The sequence below is a fragment of the Crotalus tigris genome, unplaced genomic scaffold (assembly GCF_016545835.1).
Source record: "Crotalus tigris isolate CLP2741 ecotype Arizona unplaced genomic scaffold, ASM1654583v1 scf7180000017590.881132, whole genome shotgun sequence".
NCBI classification, from domain to species: domain Eukaryota; kingdom Metazoa; phylum Chordata; class Lepidosauria; order Squamata; family Viperidae; genus Crotalus; species Crotalus tigris.
The window spans coordinates 848,155-871,281 of NW_024096496.1; the positions used below are offsets into that span (position 1 = coordinate 848,155).

The window sequence follows — 23,127 nt, forward strand, 5'->3', positions numbered from 1 at the left end:
ATAAAAGGGAGTAGCACAGCTAAGGAAAAGAAGGAAAAAAATGGCCGACTGCGTTGTTTGGCGACCCCCGTGAAATGGTCGTTCGACCCCAAATGGGGTCCCGACCCACAGGGTGAGAACCACTGCTTTAGCCCAAGTGCTTCTGCTGAAGAACTTTCTTCTCTGTAGTCCTCGTGTCGGCTGCCACGTCACGTTTGCCTTTTGCTATCACTCAGTGCCAGACTGCCATGAACTCTGGGGGGGGACGGGATGGGAGGGGGCAGGATTCAAGGAAAAGGGGAAGAAAATTCACTGGGTCTCCCCGAGATGTAGTTTCAAAGTCGACCGGTTGGGAACGGAATCTAGCTGCGTGCCAAAGCGACTGTCCTGCAAACATGTGAATTTGATTGGACATTTGTGTGTGTGTGGGGGGGGGAGAGGTCAGCATGGGGAGGTACCTAAAGGAAGGAAAGTGAGACTTGGGGATTTGGGCGTGCAATTTTCAGTTCTTGCTTTGCACTCCTGTACGTTCACTTCACCTTTAGTACCTTTATAAAAAAAAATGGCATTAACGATGGTTCTTTCCGAGAGGCTCAAATGAGGCAGATCTGACATTAAGACACTGGAGTCTAGCAGCCTAGTCCCCAGCAGCTTTTCCCCAGATTTAGCCCGAGTTGGAAACTTCATCCAACCCGGGAGAAGACAAGAAAGGCCCACGGTCGCAGTCAATCCCTCTCCAACTGCTCCACTCCCACCCTTTCCAGAGGCTTGTGGGACTCGAAGTCGACGGCCTCCTGAAGCACGGAACCGGATGCAGGCAGGGCGCTATCTTTGGGCTTGTAAACAAAATTGACACGGCTCTCTCTCTGGAGCAGGTCCACGCGGATCTTCTGCGGGTAGCTGTCCTCCGTTAAGAGCTGAGTGGCGTTGTCCAATACCAAGAAAAGGCCGTAGGCGGCACCGTCAGAGACGCCGTACTTCTCCGCGCAGGCCGCACAGACCAAGGCCGTGGTCATGTCGGGAGGAACCGAGATGGTCTTCTGGTTCTTGAAGGGTTCGTGGAAGGAGACGTAAAGGATGTGCTGAAAAGAAGGAAGAGACCGTGGAGATGACAGCGTGCCAACGAGGGGCTCAAAGCCACCAGCACAGACCGAGCTGCGTGGGAAAGGGTCAAACGGCAGGAACGGTGGAAAGGAAGAGAAAGAGGGCAGGAGATGGATGGACTCTGTTCCAGTGGGGGCACCGTTGAAAGACTAGGGATCATCATAGGGAACACCTATCTACGGGGGCACCTCGGTACTCAAAAGCTTGTCAAATATGGTACTCAGCACATTTGGACACACACACACAAAAAATAAAGTTCTCCCAGTACTCATCTTTGTTTGGTATTTGACGCACTGTAAAAGGAAGTGGGGGACATCCGCAGAGGGCGGACAGGAAGTCGGCAAGGCTGGGAAGTCACCGACATAGGAAAAGGGACAGATAGAAGTCCAAACCAAAGGGTCAGAGGGCAAGTCACAGGGTTTGTTTGCTACTCATCCTATTTAGCCCTCGCCACGCCTCCAGGAACCCATTAAGCACGAGTACCAAAGTCCCACTGCATGTGGTTGACAATGACTTGAGGACAGATAATCAGTCAGGACGTGAGCTGTGGGCAGCTACAATGAGGTGTCCCTTCATAAACAGTGGAGGTGCAACTAGAATGGTGAGGGTGAGGGGACGACTTTGGGGATTTGGGTTGAAGCCAGGATCAGAGTCTGGTATGAACCAGATCAGAGGGGGGAAAAATGGATGGGGAATGTAGTCCAACCCACCCAGGGACAATATGGTAAGGATGCTAACATGCACAGAAACCAGGAGAACACACATGACAGGGAATGACTCAGAATGTAACCCAGGTTATGCTTAATTCTATAGAAGCCTCTGTCTAAACCAGTATTTCTCAACTTGAGCAACTTTACAAGGGGTGGACTTCAACTCCCAGAATTCCCCAGCCAGCAACTGGTCTAAACCATGGTTAGCATGACACCAACACAGGACCTGCTCCAACAGGAACCAACAGCCCAAATAAGATGGCAGCCACGGCTGAGCAGTTATGTTTCTAGCCCCTTTTGCTCGGCCTTTCCGTCTTGGAGGTTCTCTTTCCACCTGCCTCCCAGCCTCACCTGCAAATTGCGGCGGTGGTGGTGGTGGATGGTGCGCCGGCGATGCCACTGATGGATGGAGCGCTGGGCCTCCACGCTGATCTGCCTGGTGATGGTGAAAGCCGTCTGGAAGTTTTCAATGTGGTAGAGAGCCCCGAACCAGGTGGTGAGGTAGTAGCCCCCTAGAATGCAGGAGGGGGAGGAAGGGAGGATATGAACGTGGGAACCCAGGAGAAGTTGAGGAGTAAACTTGGGGTGACAGTTCGAAAGGTTTTGGAAGGACGTTTGGCCAGACTTGGTTAAGCCAGCTTCAAGCCAAGTCTCGGGCGTTTCTTGTTCTCCTCTCTCATCGGTCAAGCAGCTGCAGGTAACCAAAGGCACTTCAATGCGCAACAAGGCACTTTGAGTAACCCCGAGGCTTTCCTACAGAAAGTACAATCTTGATTTTATTTATTTATTCAAATTTTAACCCACTTTTCTTACTTGAAATCATTCAAGGGGGCAAACATACCTAATACTCCTTCTTCCTGTCTTCTCCACAACAACCACCTTGGGAAGTAGGTTGGGCTGAGGGACTGGCCTGAAGTCACCCAATCAGCTTTCTTGGTTAAAGCAGGACTAGAGCTCACCATCTCCTGGTGATTGGCCCAAAGTCACCCAGCCAACCTAAGGTGGGATTAGAACTCACGGTCTCCTGGTGACTGGCCCAAAGTCACCCAGCCAGCTTCCGGGCCTAAGGCAGGACTAGAACTCACCGTTTCCTAGTGATTGGCCCAAGGTTACCCAGCCAACTTTCATTAAACATGTATAAGTACCTCTAGGCCTTAACAAGAACTGAAGATGATCTCCTAATGGCTAGTGGGGGGAAACTCTTCCTTGGAAACAGATCCAGCTTGAAGCCAGCCAACCACCCTACCTTCTCCCTGCAGCTGACTGGGATCCATCAGTTCCATCATGTACTCCACATCCAACTGTACAGCCGCCACGTCGCAGCGCACCAGCACGTAGATCAGAACTGGCAGGAAGTCATCGGCACCGAAGGGCTCTTCCAAAAATAGAAAGCCAAGGCACGTTATGGGGAGGGGCAGCAGACCTTGGAAGCAGCCCGGGGACGAAAGAAGAGACCAAGGCTGCTTGGCAATATCTATCTATCTATCTATCTATCTATCTATCTATCTATCTATCTATCTATCCATCCATCTATCTATCTATCTATCTATCTGATCTCTACTTCTTCTATATCTATCTGTCTATCTATTCATCTATCTATCTATCTATCTATCTATCTATCTATCTATCTATCTATCTATCTATCTATCTGATCTCTACTATATTTATCTATCATCTATTCATCCATGTATCGATATCTATCTATCTATCTATCTATCTATCTATCTATCTATCTATCTATCTATCTATCTATCTATCTATCTATCTATCTATCTATTGATGCAACTGATAAGCAAAAGGGGTTGTTAAGGGGACCCGACTTCCCCATTGACTTTGTTTGTCAGAAGGTCCCAAAAGGGTCTCACGTGAGCCCGGGGACGCTGCGACCGTCACAAACAGGAACCGGTTGCCGAGCGTCCGAATTTTAATCGGGGAGGATGCTGGAAAAGTCGTAAGTCGCAAGTCCCTTTTCCCAATGCCGTTGTGACTTTGAACTGTCGTCAGTCGAGGACTACCTCTGTTTATTTATTTATTCGTGTATTTCCCCGCCTTTCTTATTGTAACCTTCCCCTGCTTTACTCCCTACCCCACCCCCGTCCATATAAATCAGGGGTGTCAAAACTCAATTTCATTGAGAGCCGCATCAACACTGTGGTTGCCCTCAGGGGCCAGGTGGATGTGGCCTGGGTGGGTGCGGCCTACTGGGTGGGCATGGATGGAGTGGGTGTGGCCTACTGGGTGGGCATGGCCAGCTCTACATCGTTCGTGTCAAGGGTGCCTGGGCAGGAGTGGGACAGATCTGGGGGTCTCTGGCAGAAGGGGGTGGGACCGGGGCAAGCACCAAGGCATGGTCAACTGGAGGAGCCTCCCTGTTCCTCTCAGGCCATGGGGGGGAGGGCTCATGGAGCTAAGACTGAATGCATTTCAGCATAGATGGCCACCACAAAATTGTACATTGGCTCCCGGACGGCCTGGGCCAAGGCCAAGGCAGCGGGGGCCGTTCCCTCACTGTTTCCAGGATGGCTTCGCGGGCCACATGAAACCACTTCGCGGGCCGCATCCGGCCCCTGGGCCTTGTGTTTGACAGGTCTGTTATAAATAGTCACAGGATTGGACACACGGCAATTGAATTGGAAAGTAACCCAGCCGGAGGCCTCGTACCTGCCTTCTCACAGTGGAGGTTCATGGCCTCGTAAAGCATCTTGCAGACCTTCAGCATCTGAGTCTCCTTCTTCTTGGGCGAGTAGGCCTGGTGCAGGAGACTCAGCTTGGCCTGGATGCGCTCCAGGCAAGCCCCGTCGGGCACCCCAGCTACCACACCAAGCTCCTCCAAGCTTTGCTGGCTCAAGGTCAGCTGATTTTCACGCAAACAGTTCAGAGAGCCATCGCGAGTGTGGAAGTCCAGCAACTGGGCATAAATCGTATCCCGCAGCGGCTTCAGGATGCATTTGTAGAGAGCGTCTTCCACCACGGAACCTGGCCCCAAAAAAGAATAACAGAATAACAAGTTGGGAGGGACCCTGGAGGTCTTCTAGTCCAACCCCCTGCTCAGGCAGGAAACCCTATAACATTTTAGACAATTGATTGTCCAATCTCTTCTTGAAAACCTTCATTGATAGAGCACCCACAACTTCTGGTGGCAAGTTGTTCTAACTGTCAGGAAGTTTCTCCTTAGTTCTAGTTTGCTTCTCTCCTTGATTAGTTTCCACCTGTTGTTTCTTGTCCCGCCTTCAGGCGCTTTGGAGTATAGCTTGACTCCCTCTTCTTTGGGGCAACCCCTTAAATATTGGAAGACTGCTTATTATGTCATCCCTAGTCCTTCTTGCCATTAAACTAGACATACCTAATTCCTGGTCATTCTCTTGACCAGTCCCCCAAGGTCAAGAGAATGACTTTGGAGCCAAATGACAGGTCCTTGGGTCTTAGGGACTAGCACCTTAGGCAATGGCTGCAAACCAACTTCATCTGCCTAATGCATATTATCCAAGATGGAGCAGCCTTTTGACCTACGAAGGTAGCAGCTAACATCTTCGGAGGGGTCGAGAGCAACAAACTGGATAGGGCCCCATCGCATCTGTAGATAGGACTGACATGTTCAATATTTTGAGAAAAGTCCCAAGCTTTTCCAATGTTGGCATGCTTCTTTTATGGGCTTCGTTGCTAGTCTGATATACTTTCACTGGCTATAGGTTGCCCAGCCTTGCTTTGCTGTAGTGTAGTTTCTCAAACTTATCAACTGTAAAAGGGGTGGGCTTCAACTCCAGAATCCCTCAGCCAGAATTCTTAAAGTTGACAAGGTTGAGAAACTCTGGCGGAGAGTGTTAATTCAGTTTGTAAATCACAGATTTTTTAGCTTCGTGGGAATCCAGCCACCGGCGCGTTTTCAAGACATCATGGATCCAACCAATTCACGGCTTATGTAGGGACGTTCCATCCTCTATTAACCTGCCTTTTTCGAGCTGGATGGGCCGAGGCTGAACCTGCAACCTCCTCGGTGCCAAACTGGGCTGAAGGGTTGCTGGGTCCAGAAAGCTCCCCCACCTTTGACCAGCTGCTTTGGAGAGTTACCAGAAGATCAACCCATTTGCGTAAACATGACCTGAAAAACCTCGTGGGAAACTAACACATGAAACCACCCAGGATTATCTGTTCTTAGACAAATGTCTTAAAACTGGAATTTAATTTTCAGCCAAAGCCTTTTCCAATTTTTGAATAAAAGCCTCCAAGGTGCAGGGGAACAAAAAAGCTGCTCTTTTTTTTTTTTAAATAAAAAATGTCTGTTTAGGAAAGCTCTTTTGGGATCTTGGTGCTCTCTGAGCTTGGTTGCTTTCTTGTAGGTGTTTCGTGACCCAACTAGGGAATGTCATCAGTGTTAGAAGGAGGGGGGTTTGTGGAGGAGGAGGAGGAGGAGGAGGAGGAGGAGGAGGAGGAGGAGGAGGAGGAGGAGGAGGAGGAGGAGGAGGAGGAGGAGGAGGAGGATGACTGTGGGGTCCTAGATGCTCTCTGGGCTGGGTGGTTTTTTTGCAGATATTTTATAACCCAACTAGGTAACATCATCAGTGCTAGAAGGAGGGGGGCTTGTGGAGAAGAGGAGGAGGAGGAGGAGGAGGAAGAGGAGGAGGAGGAGGAGGAGGAGGAGGAGGAGGAGGAGGAGGAGGAGGAGGAGGAGGACTGTGGGGTCCTAGATGCTCTCTGGGCTGGTGGTTTTCTTGCAGATATTTTATAACCCAACTAGGGAACATTATCAATGCTAGAAGGGAAGTGAGATTTTCTCTCTGTTTACAAACCCCACTCGCTTCTATCATGGTACCTAGCTGGGTAATGTTACCTAGTTGGGTCATGAAACGTCCGCAAGGAAACCACCCAGCTCAGAGAGCACACCAAGGACCCCACAGTCCTCCCTCCTCCGCCTCTTCCACTCTGCAAAGCCACCTCCCTTCCAGCACTAATGACATTACCTAATTTGGGTCACGAAACGTCTGCAAAGGAAACCACCCAGCTCAGAGAGCACCCCAAGGACCCCTCGGTTCAACCCTCAGCTCCCAATATTCTCCCTTATTGGTTTCTGGGCCTTCCCCCACCTCCGCCACACCCACCGCCCCAAACCTCTCCTTCAACTGTCAAAGCCACACACGGCGCTGTCTGCATCACAACGGCCGACCACAGACCAGGTTGATTTCCTAAGCTCGCTAAGTTCACTTGCTTGTCAGCAGACGCTGTCGTAAACCTGCCGGAGCCCAGAGTGGAAACCGCAGAAATATTTTCAGTTGTTCAGAGATAGGGGAAGAGATAGTCATGATCAGGTTTCTGGGAAACAGACTTGAGCGGGCGGGCGCGTACCCTTGGGGAGAGGCAGACAGACAGTTGCTAGCGAAATTTTGCTCTAGAGAGTATTTGTAGCTCAGGGTTGAACTCCTGTAGAACAAGGTTGTAACTCAGGGTGGCATCTAGCACTGATGATGTTACCTAGTTGGGCAATGAAAGGTCTGCAAGAAAACCACCAAGCTCAGAGAGCCGTTAAGGGAGTCACACAGTTGTTAAGCAAATCTGGCTTCCCCTGGACTTTGCTCGTCAGAAGGCCGTGAAACGCGATCGCGTGACCTTGCGACACGGCAACCATCATTGCCACGCATCTGGATTCTGATCCTGTGACCACAGAGAGGCTGCAACGTTGTTAAGTGTGAAAAAGGATCCTTTTCTCTGTGCCACTGTAACTTCAAACAGTCGCTCAACCTGTGGGTCGGGACCCCATTTGGGGTCGAACGACCATTTCACGGGGATCGCCAAACAACGCAGTCCGCCATTTTTTTCCCCCTTTTCCTTAGCTGTGCTCCTCCCTTTTATTCTATTGGCTTTTGAAAGCCAATAGAATAGACTCTCTTGAATAGAGTCTAATTCTATTGGTTTTCAAAAGCCAATAGGAATTGTCCAGGCTGTCTCTGCCCTGCTGAGCCCGCCCAAAGTCCTCTTCTGCAAACGGTGCTGCACCAGTTGAGTAGTCCTGGACTTTCGACCAGTTGAGTAGTCCTCGACTTACGACCAGTTGGGGGTCGCGGCATTAAAAAGGTTGAGAACCACTGCGCTAAAGGAACCGTCAAAGGCCACCTGTACACAGGGCAGATCCTGCGAGCTGTTATTCAGCACCTCTGTCGCGCAGCCATCACCGCTATCCGAAATGGATTGTTTTCAGGAAACCCCCCCCCAAATCTCAGGAAACACCCCCCCCAAAGGCCCCGTTTCCCTACCGAGATCCAGTTCCTCGGCGTCGGCGTATTCACCGTAGGCGGCGCGCAGATCCGAGCTTTCGCACAGGTAGCACTTCAGGTTGCTGATCATCTGCCGCGTCTCCTGAAGCATGTCGGTGCTGGTGGGGTGCCGGGACCCGGCTCCCTGCTGCATGTGCTCCACGAAGTTCTGCACCAGGCCTCCCACGTCCGACGTGGGCTCCTGGACCAGCTCTTGCACCCGCTTGGCCACCCGGCGCTCGAGCGAGAGGAAGCCGGTGAGGGCGCTGCTCATGGCCGAGAGACGGTAGAGCACCTTGTGGGTGAGGGTGGCCGAGGAGGGGCGCCGTCTCTTCTGCGGAGACGGAGTGGGAGTGGCGGGAGGGAGCCCCTCGCCCTCGTCCTCCACGCTGCTGATGGAGAGCGAATCCAGTTCCGGGATGAGAGGCAGCAACATGGAGTCGTTCAGCAACAAGGAATCGGACCGGGCCTTTTTCAAGGTGGGGAAAGTGTCGGCCGAGATGCCTTCCACCCAGGAGACGCGGTGGGGAGAGCGGCCCTGGTTTGGGGGCAGAGTAGGGGACCAGGGAGGTGCCTCGGTTTCTGAACTGTTCCAGGACGGTCTGCGAGGAAGGAAATCCCCTTGCCCGGAGGCTGAGCAGGACAGAGAGTCTGCGGGGAAGAGAGTGGCAAGAAAAGCGTCTATGGGCATGTTAGCCAATCTGTGTTATTCTATCGACCACCCAGAAGGCCAATTGGTCATATTACACAGTGGAATCTACTGATAGAAGAGAAGCTTTGTAGCTCAGGGTTGGGCTGGGGGGCTCCTTGGTGCTCTTTGAGCTTGAGGGTTTCCTTGCAGATGTTTCATGACCCAACTAGGGAACGTCATCAGTCCTAGAGTAGGGAGTGGGGTTTGTAGAGTACAGGAGGAGGAGGACAACTGGGGGGTCCTTGGTGCTCTCTGAGCTGGGTGGTTTTCTTGCAGACGTTTCATAACCCAACTAGGTAGCGTCATCAATGCTAGAAGGGAGTAGGGTTTGTGGTGGTGGTGGTGGTGGTGGTGGTGGTGGTGGTGGTGGAGGAGGAGGAGGAGGAGGAGGAGGAGGAGGAGGAGGAGGAGGAGACAATGGCATCCTTAGTGTTCCCTGAGCTGGATGGTTTTCTTGCAGATGTTCATAACCCAACTAGGTAGCGTCATCAATGCTAGAAGGGATGAGGAGGAGGAGGAGGAGGAGGGAGGAGGAGGAGGAGATGGCATCCTTAGTGCTCCCTGAACTGGGTGGTTTTCTTGCAGACGTTTCATAACCCAACTAGGTAGCGTCATCAATGCTAGAAGGGAGTAGGGTTTGTGGAGTGGAGGAGGAGGAGGAGGAGGAGACAATGGCATCCTTTGTGCTCCCTGAGCTGGGTGGTTTTCTTGCAAACATTTCATTACCAAACTAGGTAATGTCATCAAGGCTACAGCTGGCACTGATGAGGTTCCCTAGTTTGGTAATGAAACGTCTGCAAGACAACCACCCAGCTCAGAGAGCACCAGAGGCCTCACAGTTCGACCCTGAGCTACAAAGATTCTCTTCTGTTGGTAAACAGTGCTCTCAAGGAGCATTATTATTATTATTGTTATTGTTATTATTATTATTACTACTACTACTACTACTATTATCTTTATACCAACAACCCGGACAGCTGCCCGAATCTTACCTTTCCCCACCTTCTCTTCCTCTTCCTGAGACTTGAGATGCTCCAGACCAACTGGGGCTTCTGGCCTTGCCGAGCCATTGGCGAGGCGCAGGGATCCCCCCCTGCCTCTCGAGTGGTACAGGCCGGGGGCCAGGTCGAGCCACTCGATGTCGCTGTGCACGGAAAGGAAGAGCGGGTTCACGATGCAGAGGGCGGCGTCCTCGGACGTCACGCGGATGGAGCAAGAGGGCTGCTTGGACTTCAGAAGGTCCCCCTTGGGTTCCATGCCGCTGGCTTCTGCTTCGTCTGAGGCCAGGCCGTTGGCGGGATGAAGAGGCATCGCCCAGAATGCTGTGGATGGGGGGGGGGGAAACAAAAAACAGGAAATGGAGAACAGGGGAGAACAGGGGCTCTTTGGGGAAGGTGGGGTTCTCCTTAAGCCACCCGAATCGGCAAACTCTCCCCAAATACCAGAGCGGAATGGGGGGGTATTCTCACTCACTTGCGCCCAAGGTGGCAACTGCATCTAAATCAGCTCTGCCGGGAAGCTGAAGGACATGGGGGACCCTGAGCAAACAGGGCAGGATATCCCTGGAAGAGAAGCAGAGTTACAAAAACGACACCCGCTCTTGGCTCAAGGCAGGTCTTCTGTGCTGCCTTTCCCCCGTTATTTATTCTTCAGTTATCCGTTAAATTTCTACGCTGCCCGAAATGTGGGGCGAAATATAAATTTAGAGGAATGGGAAAGATGATGGAACATAATCAGTTAGAGTGCAGTACTGCAGGCCACTTTAGCTGACTGTGTTCAGCAGGTCAGCGGTTCAAATCTCACCGGCTCAAGGTTGACTCAGCCTTCCATCCTTCCGGGGTAGGTAAAATGAGGACCCAGATTGTTGGGGGCAATGTAAATATATATATATATATATATACATTGCTTACTGGTGTACACCGCTTAGAGAGTGCTTGCACTTAAAGCGGTACATAAGTCTCATAAATAAATAAATAAATAAATAAATTGCAAATTGACGCTATCAACTGCATACAGAGAGAATCAATATAAAATGATTTACAGATGGCATTTAACACCGGCGAGATTGGCTGAAATGTATAAAAATATAGACCCGAAGTGTTGGAAATGTAAAATCAGAGAAGGAACATTTTATCACATGTGGTGGCTGTGCCCCAAAGCAAAAAATTGTTGGGAACGAATAAGAGATTGGATACAGGAGATAACGGAGATACAAATGGATTTTAAACCAGAATTATTTCTTTTGGGCATAATAAATTTAAAGATGGAAAAACAACTCCAAGATATCATTATATACATATTGACTGCAGCTCGTATAGCATATGCTCAATGCTGGAAGCGTGAAAATATTCCCATAAATGATATGATTATGTACCAAATCTTGGAATGCGCAGAAATGAATAAACTCACGTTAGAATTAAAAGACAAGGAGGCGACAGAATTTTATGAAATTTGGAATAAATGTTATAATTGGCTAGAACAGAGAAAGGAAAAGACATAATTACTGATGTACATAAAATGTAAGTAAGATGTAAAGAATGCTTAAAATGTTCTGTTAAAAGAAAAGATTTATGTTTATGTATTTTAAGTTTGTTTGGGTGTATGGTGAAAAATAATAAAAAAAATTTTTTTTAAAAAAATTCTATGCTGCCCATCTCCTATACAAGGGGACTCTGGGTGGCTTACAAATGATAGAAACCAACAAAAAACAGTTAAGGGGTTGAAAAGTTAAAACGAGCCCTTAAAGATTAAAACTTTGCACCATGGCGGCTGTTTTAAAGTGGGGGGCTCCTAGCCTATTTGGGGGGGTGTGGTCTGAGATGCCTAAACCTCCTCTTTTGATTCAAAAGTTGGGAAGGTCTTCCAGGGAAATGAAACATTTGGGAAAGGGCAGCTGCTAGGAGCCTCCCTCTGGATCTCAGAAATATCTGGCGCTTACCAAATTAATTAAGGTCACATTCAGCACCCGTAGGTTCCCCCCCCCAGCCCAGCCCACTTCAACACCACCACCTCCCTCTCCCTGGTGCTCACCTGCTCACAAAATGAAAGCCAATCAGCTCCAAAAGGTTTCTGAAGTACAGCTGAGAACCTTTGAGGTGAATGGCTGCTGGTGAAAGAAAGAAAGAAAGAAAGAAAGAAAGAAAGAAAGAAAGAAAGAAAGAAAGAAAGAAAGAAAGAAAGAAAGAAAGAGGGGGAGGGAGGGAGGGAGGGAGGGAGGGAGGAAGGAAGGAAGGAAGGAAGGGAAAAAAGAAAGAAAGAAAGAATAATTTGTTTAGTGATCGTCTGAAGTTAAAAGTGACTTATGATCATTTTCCCCACTTACAACCGTTGCAACATCATCCCTGTGGTCACGTGATCAAAATCCAGCCGCTTGGCAACTGACTCATATTTAGGACGGTCACAGTGTCCCCGGGGTCACGTGATCCCCCTTTGCGACCTTCTGACACGCAAAGTCAAAGGGAGAGGGAAGCCAGATTCACTTCACAACCGTACTACTTAACAACTGCAGTGATTCACTTAACAATTGTGGCAAGCGAGGTCACACAACGGGTGGTGGAAATCCACTTAGCAGCTGTCTTGCTTAGCGACAGAAACTTTGGACTATCTGTAGGTCAGTGGTTCTCCACCTGGGGATCGGGACCCCATTTGGGGTCGAACGGCCATTTCACGGGGGTCCCCAAACAAGGCTGTCCGCCATTTTTTCCCCTTTTCTTTGGCCACGCCCCTGGCACCCGGTGATGTATAAGTGGTTGGGGGTCACCACAACATGGGGAACTGTATTATGGGGTCGCGGCATTAGAAAGGTTGAGAACCACTGCTGTAGGTGATCGCCATGGGGGAGGGGGGAACAAAGGAAGGGTTCCTCTTTGGCTGGCGATTACTAAGGAGGGCACGTGCTTTATCGTCAGAATAACCTCTTCCCATTTTTTTTTTCCTTCACAATTTCCAACTGAAGGTGAAGAGGGGGGGGGGGAAAAGAGCCTGCAAAATGACTTGTAGGATGCCCCAACAGCCTGACTCAACAGCTCCCTTGCTTGATTGGGACACATCCGTAGGTCACAACAGAACTTCTGGAGGGCATAAGGAAGTCTGAAATTCAACTCCTGAGGCTTCTGGTTGGAAAAAAAAAAAAAGGTTCTCAGGGCCCGGATCATCTCAGGAAGAGCTAATCAAACTCAGCAGGGAAGAAAATGCTGAACCAAGTGGGATGGATGGATGGATTGGGTCAGGGGGAGATCCCAGCCTAGAACTAAGGAGAAATTTCCTGACAGGGAGAACGGTTAGTCAATGCAAGAGCTTGCCTGCAGAAGTTGTGGGTGCTGCAATCACTGGAGGCTTTCAAGAAAAGACTGCACAACCCTTTGTCTGGGATGAAATAAGGGACTCCTGCCTTGAGCAGGGGGGGTTGGACTAGCAGACCTCCAAAGGTCCCGTCCAGCCTTAAGATTCTGATTCTATGTTTTGGTGTATGTTCTCCATGTACTTCCTTCCTCCAGGGGAGGGATGAGGATCTTGAAAACTCTGTTTTTCATAGGCCAAGAGCCTCTTCTTTTGAAAGTATCAAGATTTCCTTCTATATCGAGGCAAGAAACACAGAAGCTATAGTGCAGGGGTTCTGAACCTTGGCCACTTTAAGACTTGTGGACTTCAACTCCCAGAATTCCTCAGCCAGCTTTGCTGAATTGAATTCTGGGAGTTGAAGTCCACAAGTCTTAAAGTGGCCAAGGTTGAGAGCCCCTGCTATAGTGTAAGCTTTCCAATAAATATTAAAATAGTTTAAAATCTACAACGTCAAGGGCCTTTTGATGGTGGATGGCATAAACAGCTGAATACTGCATGTAAAATAAAATAGCTTTGAGAACATAAATCGACACGATCAGCTCTTTAGCCTATTAGCTAATCCAGTAGCCTGTTCTTACAGCGGTCAACCAACCTGCTCATCTCCCTCCAGATGGCCTTCAGGGACAGTCCCAAGGCCATCAAGATCAAGAGCTGTTATTCTCCGGGAATTCTACAAATTACTCCCTTTTTAAAAGCCAGATAAACTGGTCCCCAGCCCCGCATCTCAGAATCACAAATTCCAAAGCTTAATTGTGCATTGTGTAAAAAAAAAAATATATGTTTTCCCCTTTTCTCTGTCCTGATTCTTCCAGGATTCAATTTCCCAGCATGATTTATAGTTCTAGCACTACGATCACAAGAGGGCCCAAAATTGATGTTGCTAAGCGAGACATTTGTTAAATGTTAAAGTAGACCCCCCCCCTCACCCTGACGTGGACCCCCCGCCTTTCTTCCTCTTGATGAGAAAGTGGCTTCGCTCCTTTGTTCATTTCCTTAAGTCAGTGTTTCCCAAACTTGACAATTTTAAGGCATGTGGACTTCAACTCCCAGAATTCCACAGCCAGCAATGCTGGCTGTGGAATTCTGGGAGTTGAAATCCACATGCCTTAAAATTGTCAAGTTTGGGAAACACTGCCTTAAGTTTACCTGGGAAGAAGCTGTCCCACTTCAGAAGAGAGAGAGGAAAGAGACAGAAACCAGCTATATACATTCAGCACATTGCTTTCCCTAGAAGCAAGCTAGGATAACAAACACCGGTTTAGCACAAGGAAGTAATTCCTCACCTGTGGTTCAGCCCAGAGACGGGGAACGCAGATGATAAAACAACCCAAGCTGGGGAACGGAGGGAAAAACGTAGCCCAAACGGCCAGTCTCTCGGTCAAGAATCTATGGAGGCTGCCAGCTACCAAGGCGAGCGTGCGCCCTGCGAGAACTGGCCCTTGCCAGCTTCTCCAAACTACTTCCCTTTTTTTAAGTAGAAGGAAATGAGGTTTTGAAATTCCCCCGACGAGACGAGATGAGCGTTGAGGTCCGGCAACTGGGGCAAGGAAGTAGTTCAAGCGTGGACGTTTCCTATTTTCCCACCCTTCTGATTCTCGTCGTGAAATCGAGCACGGAAGTGAAATTCTGGGGGGCTGTCAGAGAAGGGAAAGGAAGGTCTCCTGGCTTCTCCTCTGCGTGTCTTAGCTCGAGAACCCCAAAAGCTGAAGGCGGATTCAGAGGGTTCATTCGTGCAGCCTCCTCGTGGGAAAGAAACCCCAAAGTCTTTCCGTCATAAAGGGTTAGGACGGTGGGGTCCCTGGTGCTCGCTCAGCGTGGTAGTTTTGCTGCAGACGTTTCCTCACCACACCAGGTAACATCATCAGTGGGGTGACGTTGCCTAGTTTGGTAATGAAAGGTCTGCAAGAAAACTACCAAGCTCAGAAAGCACCAAAGACCCCACAGTTCTCCTCCTCCTCCTCTTCTTCCTCTTTCTCCCCCACTTCTCAACCCCCCTTCCTTCTAGCACTGAAGATGTTCCCTGGTTGGATAATGAAAGGTCTGCAAAAACCCACCAAGCTCGGAAAGCACGAAGGACACCACAGTCTCCTCCTCCTCCCCATAAATATGCTCTCTTCTAGCACTGATGATGATACCTAGTTGGGTCATGAAACGTCTGCAACAAAACCACCAAGCTCAGAGAACACCAAGGACTCCACAGTCCACCTCCTCCTCCTCCCCCCTCCTCCTCACAACCCCCCCTGCTTTCTAGCATTGAATATGTTCCCAGGGTGGATAATGAAGTATTTGCAAAAACTACCAAGCTCAGAAAGCACCAAGGACCCCACAGTTGTCTCCTCCTCCTCCTCCTCCTCACAACCACCCTCCTTTCTAGCACTGAAGATGTTCCTTAGTTGGGTCATGAAACGTCTGCAAGGAAACAGCCGAGCATAGAGAGCACCAAGGACCCCACAGTCATCTCCTCCTCCTCCCCATAAACCCACTCTCTTATAACACTGATAATTCTAGCTCAGGGGTTCTCAACCGTGGCAACTTTAAGACTTGTGGACTTCAACTCCCAGAATTCCTCAGCCAGTCCACAAGTCTTAAAGTTGCCAAGGTTGAGAACCCCTGTTCTAACTAGTTAGGTAGTGAAACATCTGCAAGAAAAGAATCAAGCGCAGAGAGCGCACTAAAGACCCACAGTCCTCCTCCTCCCCTTCACAACTTCCCCCCCCCTTTCTAGCATTGAAGATGTTTTACCTAGTTGGGTCACGAAACATCTGCAAGGAAACCACCCAGCTCAGAGAGCACCAAGGACCCCTCAGTTCAACCTTGAGCTGCGAAGATTCTCTTCTAACGTTAAGACGGTCTGAATATATTTTTCGCACTGGTTTGAAAATGCAGCTTAATGCTGTATCGTTCCACGGGAGTGTCACGTGTCCGTGTTCACCTCCCAGGGATAGAAGGCTCAAGTACGAAAGCGACTCACCTGGAGTGTCTTCAAGAGGGAAAAGGCCAACAACCTTATTGTCACTTTCCGGTAACCGGAGGTAAAGTGTCTTGACGGCGTCATTCCCATTGGTAGCAACGATGAATGACTGGAAGAGGTGAAAATGGAGACAGCAGGGTGGCTGGAAAATCACATCACACAACGAAACTATCACCCATTCTCCTAAACACCCATTTCTCTCACCCTTTCAGTAGGATTTATATTCGTTAAACATTTATGCAACCCATCTCCCTGTGACAGCCACTCTGGGAGGCTTAAAATATAATAAAAAGGTAAAAACGACGATACCAAGTGATTAAAATTAAGAGGATTAAACAGGAAGCCAAAAACCAAAAGAATGGGGGATGTGGGAGTGCTGTCTTCCCTCTATTCCCTCTATTCAAGATGGACAGTGATTAATCTTTATATGTTACTAATATGTAAGGGTGCAGGTCTCTACATATGTTGCACATAGTCTGTTTAAATGCGTGTTATACATGTGTACACTTTGAGAGCAAGCAACTAAATTTCATTTTTAATGTGTGCCTTTGTGCTCACAGTAAAAAATGACAATAAAGTATGTCTGTCTGTCTATCTATTCTATCTGACAATAAAGGTTGTCTGTCTGTCTGTCTGTCTGTCTGTCTGTCTATCTATCTATCTAGCTACCTACCTACCTACCCACCTACCTGACAATAAAGGTTATCTGTCTGTCTGTCTGCCTGCCTGCCTGCCTGCCTGCCTGCCTGCCTGCCTGCCTATCTATCTATCTATCTATCTATCTATCTATCTATCTATCTATCTATCTATCTATCTATCTATCTATCTATCTATCTATCTATCTATCTATCCATCCATCCATCCATCCATCCACCCACCCACCCACCCACCCACCCACCTATCTAATCTATCTATCTATCTATCTATCTATCTATCTATCTATCTATCTATCTATCTATCTATCTATCCATCCATCCATCCATCCATCCATCCATCCATCCATCCATCCATCTATCTGACAATAAAGATTATCTATCTGTCTGTCTATCTGTCTGTCTGTCTATCCTCTCTGCAAGGAGTATAAATCCTTCCATTCCTCACCATCCAATCAGAGCTGAAGAAGCTTCTTGGCTAAGAAGCAAAGAAAAACCAGAAAGTCCAGTTGTCTCTTGAAAAAGCACCTTTGGGACAAAGCAACCTATCATCCCCCCTCAATCATCAACTGCCATTCGTAACTAGGGGAGGATGGGAAGTGTAATCCAGCAGATATAGGGCGGGTTGTAATTGAAGGATTACACCTACAGGAGATGTTAGTGAGATTTAATTTACTTTCCTACCCTTTCAACCCTGTGTACCAGAAGCCACAAATCAGGTCTGGCAAGTAAACTCAGGAACAGGTAGGCCTTGACTTACCACCATTGATTTAATGGCCGTTCAAAGTTACAGGAGCACTTGAAAAAAGGGACTTATGACTTTTTTTTGTGCATCCCCAGCCGTGTGATCAAAATTCGGTCACTTAAGACGGCTGCAGTGTCCTGGCGTCACGTAGTCCCCTTTTCTGCGACCTTCTGGCCAGCAAACGTCAATCAAGGGGAGAGCCAGATTCACTTAACCACCCTGTTACTAATTTTAACAACTGCAGTGGTTCACTTAGTGACTGTGGCAAGAAAGGTCAGAAAACGGGCGAAACTCAACTTAACAAATGCCTCGCTTAGCCATGGAAATTCTAGGCTCCACGGTGGTCGTAAGTAGAGGACTACCTGTACAGAGGACGCAATTGGCCCAATCCCAACAAATCCACAGAGTCCTCAGTTTTGCAGGAAAGAAAACCTGGGTTTTCGAAAAACTTCTAAAAAAGGGTCACTCACCCCCCGTTGGTGCGGCGAGAGCAGCTTCTTGACTTGCTCTGGCTGGACATCCAGAAGCTCCCAAACGCCCCTCGTGGCCGACAGCCTTTCCAGAAGTGGGGTGCGATGGCTGGGTTCTCCAAACCCCACCGTCTTCTCTGACCTACAAAAGAGAAAAGGCAAAGAAAAGAAGCCGAAGGCGGGCCGGTTGGCTTTTTGCTGCCAAAATAACTCCGGTCTCATATGCTACTTTTAATATAATATACTTTGTTGTTGTTGTTGTTGTTAATTGCGAAGTCGTGTCCGACCCATCGCGACCCCATGGACAATGTTCCTCCAGGCCTTCCTGTCCTCTACCATCTTCTGGAGTCCATTTAAATTCACCCCTCCTGCTTCAGTGACTCCATCCAGCCATCTCATTCTCTGTCGTCCCCTTCTTCTCTTGCCCTCCATCTTTCCCAGCATTAGGCTCTTCTCCAGTGAGTCCTTCCTTCTCATTAGGTGGCCAAAGTATTTGAGTTTCAACTTCAGGATTTGGCCTTCTAAAGAGCAGTTGGGGTTGATCTCTTCTAGGACTGACCGGTTTGAACGCCTTGCAGTCCAAGGGACTCGCAGGAATCTTCTCCAGCACCATAGTTCAAAGGCCTCAATTCTTTGGCGCTCAGCCTTTCTTATGGTCCAACTTTCACAGCCAGACATTGCAACTGGGAAAACCATGGCCTGGACTATACGCACTTTTGTTGGCAGGGTGATGTCTCTGCTTTTTAGTATGCTGTCTAGAATTGCCATAGCTTTCCTCCCCAGGAGCAAGCGTCTTTTAATTTCTTGGCTGCAGTCCCCATCTGAGGTGATCTTGGAGCCCAGAAAAATAAAATCTGTCACTACCTCCCTTTCTTCCCCATCTATTTGCCAGGAATTGAGAGGGCCGGATGCCATGATTTTGGTTTTCTTAATGTTGAGTTATAATATACTAGAGGATGGAATACATCAATTTTGATCATAGGTGGGATTTGCACAAGGTCCCACTCGAGTCCCAGCAGGGGTTGACCTTATTAAACCAGCCCAGCTTCTGCCATTGTTAAAGCAGAGTTGACGGCTCAGCTGGTGGTGTGAACCGGCCAACACTTAATTTATTCAATGAAACAGTATAACAGAATAAAAGAATCGGAAGGGACCTGGGAGGTCTACTAGTCCACCCCCTGCTCAGGCAGGAAACCCTACACCATTTCAGACAAATGGTTGTCCAATCTCTTGTTCAAAACCTTGGTTTTATTACTTTCATTTCTAAAAAAATATTTTTTATTTCTTTTATATTGTATTTTTATTTCCTGTAAGCTGCCGTGAGCGAGTATGAGGCAATATACATTTTCCAAATAAATAAATTCAATGCAGCCGAGGAAGTCAACCCAATAGATGCCATCTGGCTTTTTCCTGGGATAGGCAAATGGCTTAAAAAAAGCTGTCAGCAGAACTCCCTGGCCGTCCAATGGGTGGTAGCCCCACCTCCTATGGAGAGTCCAGCCAAAATTTAGTCCTGAACTGAGATTAGAGCAGCTTTTGAGCCAGACACTACACCAGGTCGAACGTGGCAGGTTTAGAAGTGACACAAGACTCTCCTTGGATGTCCTACCCTTGGCTTTGTACGGACTTCAACTCCCAGCATTCCCCTTTCTCCTTCCAGGAATTCTAGGAGCTGAAGTCCACACATCTGCAAAGTTGTTGAGGTTGAGAAACACCGGACTACAAGCTCTCCACATAACCAACTGGGCAGACAGGCATGCCTCTTTCTTGACCCAGACGTGCACGCAGACCCTCTCCTTACCCTGAGCCTGCTCCCATGTGCTCTTTGCTGGCGTCAACCATGATCTCCATCATTGCTCATTCCCACGAGACTCCGGTTAATCAGCAAGTCCTCTTCTCCCGATCCAACTTTCCAGCCTGTTTTTCTTTTGAGGGCTGGTCTCGGAATGTTCTGCTGGAGAAGCAGAAGACGTCAGAGAGATGAATCTGGGCCCCAGGTTTCCACAGGTGGGGAAAAGATAGCAGCGGTGAAAGACTTGTCCGTGACCCAGGTCAACTAAACAATGACCTGATGAAAGAGGTTGATATTTGTGAGATGGGGGCGGCTATACGAATGGGACAAGTCAATAAGTAATTTGCTCTCATAGGATGCAGTAAAACTTGCTCTCCAAAAGCCCATCTGCCATGACTAAAGAATTCCACGGATCAGTAGAGTATTTGTAGTTCAGGGTTGAAATGAAGGGTCCTAGTCCCTCTCTGAGCTTGCAGATGTTTCATGAACCAAGCGAGGGAACATCATCAGTGCTAGAAGAAAGTGTGTGTGTGGGGGGGAGGAGGAGGACAGTGGGGTCCTTCATGCTCTCCAAGCTTGGTGGTTTTCTTGCAGATGTTTCCTTACCCAACTAGGCCACATCAAGGGGTCTGTTACTAGTTTGAGTAATGAAATGAAAACAACCAAGTTCGGAGAGCACCAAGGACCCTTAATTCTATTTGAAACCACCAATGTATGTGTCAATACATATTAATCATATACATATACTTAAAGCGGTATATAAGTCTTATAAATAAATAAATAAATATAACGGATAATAGATGCCTCCTGGCCTCCATCCACAGGGAATTAACCCCATAAGCCCCACCCTCTTGAAAGCTCCCACCGTTCGGAGAATTAATCATACGCACACACCTACATCTAAATGAAAGATGTTCAGGGTCCAGGGAAGGTGCTTTAGAAGGACGTTTTCCCTTCCAAACGGCCTCTTCCTCTTCAACGGCTGCCTTAGTAGCTCAGAGCAGATCCGGCTGCAAGGGAGACCCACGCCCACGTGCCTCTGTCAGCAGGCAAAATGGCGGACAGAGTCGATGCTCAGCTCTGAAAGGAAGGCAAACATCCTGCCTGCAGAAGCCAGCGCTCAGCAAAACGCCAAACGCATCCATGCCGTTGTGCCAACAGTCATTTCTGGCCTTCCTCCCACACGTACCGCAAAGTTCTAGGTGCCTTTGAATATCTGCATCCCAAAAAGGTGGTTTGAGGCCCCACGATCGCTTCCAACAAACAAGCCGAGGCCCCCGAAAAGCTTTAGCAGCAGGCAATAAATCCAGCAAAAGGGAATATTTTGTAGCTCAGGCTGAAATGACAGGGTCCTTGGTGCTCTCTGAGCTTGGTTGCTTTCTTGCAGATGTTTCATCGCCCAAACTAGGTAGCGTCATCAGCACTGCTGATGTTACCTACTTTGGATAATGAAACATCTGCAAGAAAACAAGCCAACTCAAAGAACGCCACAATAAGTCCAGCATTCATTCCCCCGAAATAGGATTTTACCTAAAGAGATTTGGGTTAGCTTCCCCGAGGCTTGTAGGGATAAGTAAATCTTTTCTCCTCAAGCCTGCCTTAACCTGCCTGTTTGGAATTGAAGCCCGCAGTTCTGCTCAAAATGCCCACCTCAACAGTTAGAAGATCATCTTACCTTGCGGCGGGCAGGCAGAAAGGTGAAATGCCAGTTACGAAATCTCTATGCCAGCGGCCACTCACGGATCAGCAAAAGGTGAGTGAAGAAAGGCAGGGGCTGACGCACTTCAGCTGTGGGAGACAAAGGCAGGGATGTGGTTGACACCTCCACCAATTGCCTTCACGTGGCTCTGGGGCTTCCGCCATTCACTTCAAAGAAAGGCAGCTAAAGAGAAAATAAAAGTGGGCCGTAAAGCCTCCATTAGAAAAACATTTGAGCAGACATGCTGGATCAGAAAAGACACCTAATTTAATCCAGGTTCCTCTCTTGCTCTTCGGTGGCCAACCAGCTGCTTCTGAGAAGCTCACAAATGAACGCACCACATACGCTTCTCAGCAATGGCCTCCAGTACTAAGAGGTGACACAATACCATCCTGCTTCGTAGTTTTCAAGTGCCTTCCCCTTCTTGAATTTAAGATTTCTTTTTTTGTTTTCCAAAGCCTTCCAACAGAGCCACCAGCCTTAGATCAACAGATTCATGATGCACCAGGAGAAAGAATTCTGGAAGAAAACCTCACGGCTGTGTGAAGCTGAAAGGCAAGAAGGAAGATTAGTTTGGGCAGAAACTCCCTTAAGGTAAAACTGAGGCAGGTAGATGAACTTCAGAGAAGTCTTAAGTCAGTCTCAGCAACTCTGTGTGTCTAGGCTACCTGGGGATTTCTGGGAAGGGAAGTCCACGCATCTGAAAGAGGCTGAGATTGAGAAACGCTGAAGGCGATTAGCACAAAAGCTCAAGGAGTCGGTGATGCTTCCAAAGTGAAAAGTGTTTTAAAAAGCAATTTCCCGTTTTCTTTTTTCAAATCTTTAGCCTATTTCTAGAGATCTTTAGAAACTCGTACACCTTTTAGTAACAGTTCAATTGATCTAAGAAAAGAGTTGCCCAACTACGGTCTTTGGGTTTTGTTTTTTTCCCCCCAAACTGGGAATGCTTTTGCAAATTTCTATTATAATCCAGGTTTTTTTTTTTTTAAAAAATAGTATATAACATGTAAACATTGGCACATAAAACCAAGCTCTTTATATGTGAAGCCCTTACTTATGCTAGCAACTAGACCGGGGATAGGCAACCTTGGCTCTTTTATGACTCGTGGATTTCAGCTCCCAAAATTCCTGAGCTGGCTCAGGAATTCTGGGAGTTGAAGTCCACGAATCATAAAAGAGCCAAGGTTGCTTACCCCTGATTAAACCATTCAAGAGTTGCTTTTACCGTAAAATACTCCTCTCGTACCTCTATCTGAAAAATATAGAAATTTCTTTAATTGTAGCAATTAAAAAAACCTTGCAATCGATGGCACGGAACTATCAGCTAGTGCCCAGAGCTATTTTGCTGTAACCTATGACCCCAGAAAACTGAGGAGAAAGTTAAGAGCTGTCGCTCAGTATAGAAACCAGAGAAAGATTGCATCCATGTTAAACTTTGTAAAAGGAAGTTTCACTTTGTGTCCGCTAGAGGACACTAAATTCCAACCCCTGAATTACTACCTGTTTTGCTGATTTGTGCCACAAGAACAGGTGCTAACTACACCAATGACACTCAGTCTTCTTGAAATAAATACAGGAAGGCAGAAAAAAAACCCCAACATATTATCTTGTGGTATCAAGCTGATTGTATTTAATTGTCACAGCTGACAGCTTCATATAAATGATGGAAACAAAAGTATCACAGAATGTTAAAACTGCTAACCTGCATAAATCAACAGTAATGAAAC

General features: G+C 48.0%; 1 protein-coding gene across 8 annotated transcripts; it reads right to left on the reverse strand.

Moving 5' to 3' along the window:
* Positions 1-7: 7 nt before the first annotated feature.
* RINL (Ras and Rab interactor like) lies at positions 8-22,877 on the reverse strand. 8 transcript variants are annotated; one of them, XM_039363662.1, is made up of 13 exons: positions 21,377-22,877; positions 20,596-20,711; positions 19,711-19,860; positions 17,910-18,051; positions 16,042-16,150; positions 11,760-11,835; positions 10,203-10,291; positions 9,722-10,051; positions 8,039-8,689; positions 4,455-4,769; positions 3,040-3,168; positions 2,145-2,305; positions 8-1,061 (listed from the first exon to the last, which is right to left on the reverse strand). In XM_039363662.1, exons 3-13 carry the CDS (start codon positions 19,761-19,763, stop codon positions 705-707), a joined length of 2,412 nt encoding a protein of 803 aa, XP_039219596.1. In that variant the 5' UTR covers positions 19,764-19,860; positions 20,596-20,711; positions 21,377-22,877; the 3' UTR covers positions 8-704. The 8 variants fall into 8 exon arrangements, with proteins under 8 accessions (XP_039219596.1, XP_039219595.1, XP_039219588.1 ...); XM_039363661.1 differs by having other exon boundaries at positions 19,711-19,863; positions 20,600-20,781; XM_039363654.1 differs by having other exon boundaries at positions 19,711-19,863; positions 20,600-20,917.
* Between the last annotated feature and the right edge of the window lie 250 nt (positions 22,878-23,127).

What these genes read in the sequence shown, in the direction of transcription:
- RINL (XM_039363662.1), bottom strand. Translation starts at nt 19,763, where the DNA reads ATGATGGAGATCATGGTTGACGCCAGCAAAGAGCACATGGGAGCAGGC. An exon ending in CCCTCTTGAAGACACTCCAG is followed by an intron (nt 11,836 to 16,041) that starts GTGAGTCGCTTT and finishes TTCTTTCACCAG; the next exon opens with CAGCCATTCACCTCAAAGGT. An exon ending in AGTTGCCACCTTGGGCGCAA is followed by an intron (nt 10,052 to 10,202) that starts GTGAGTGAGAAT and finishes CCCCATCCACAG; the next exon opens with CATTCTGGGCGATGCCTCTT.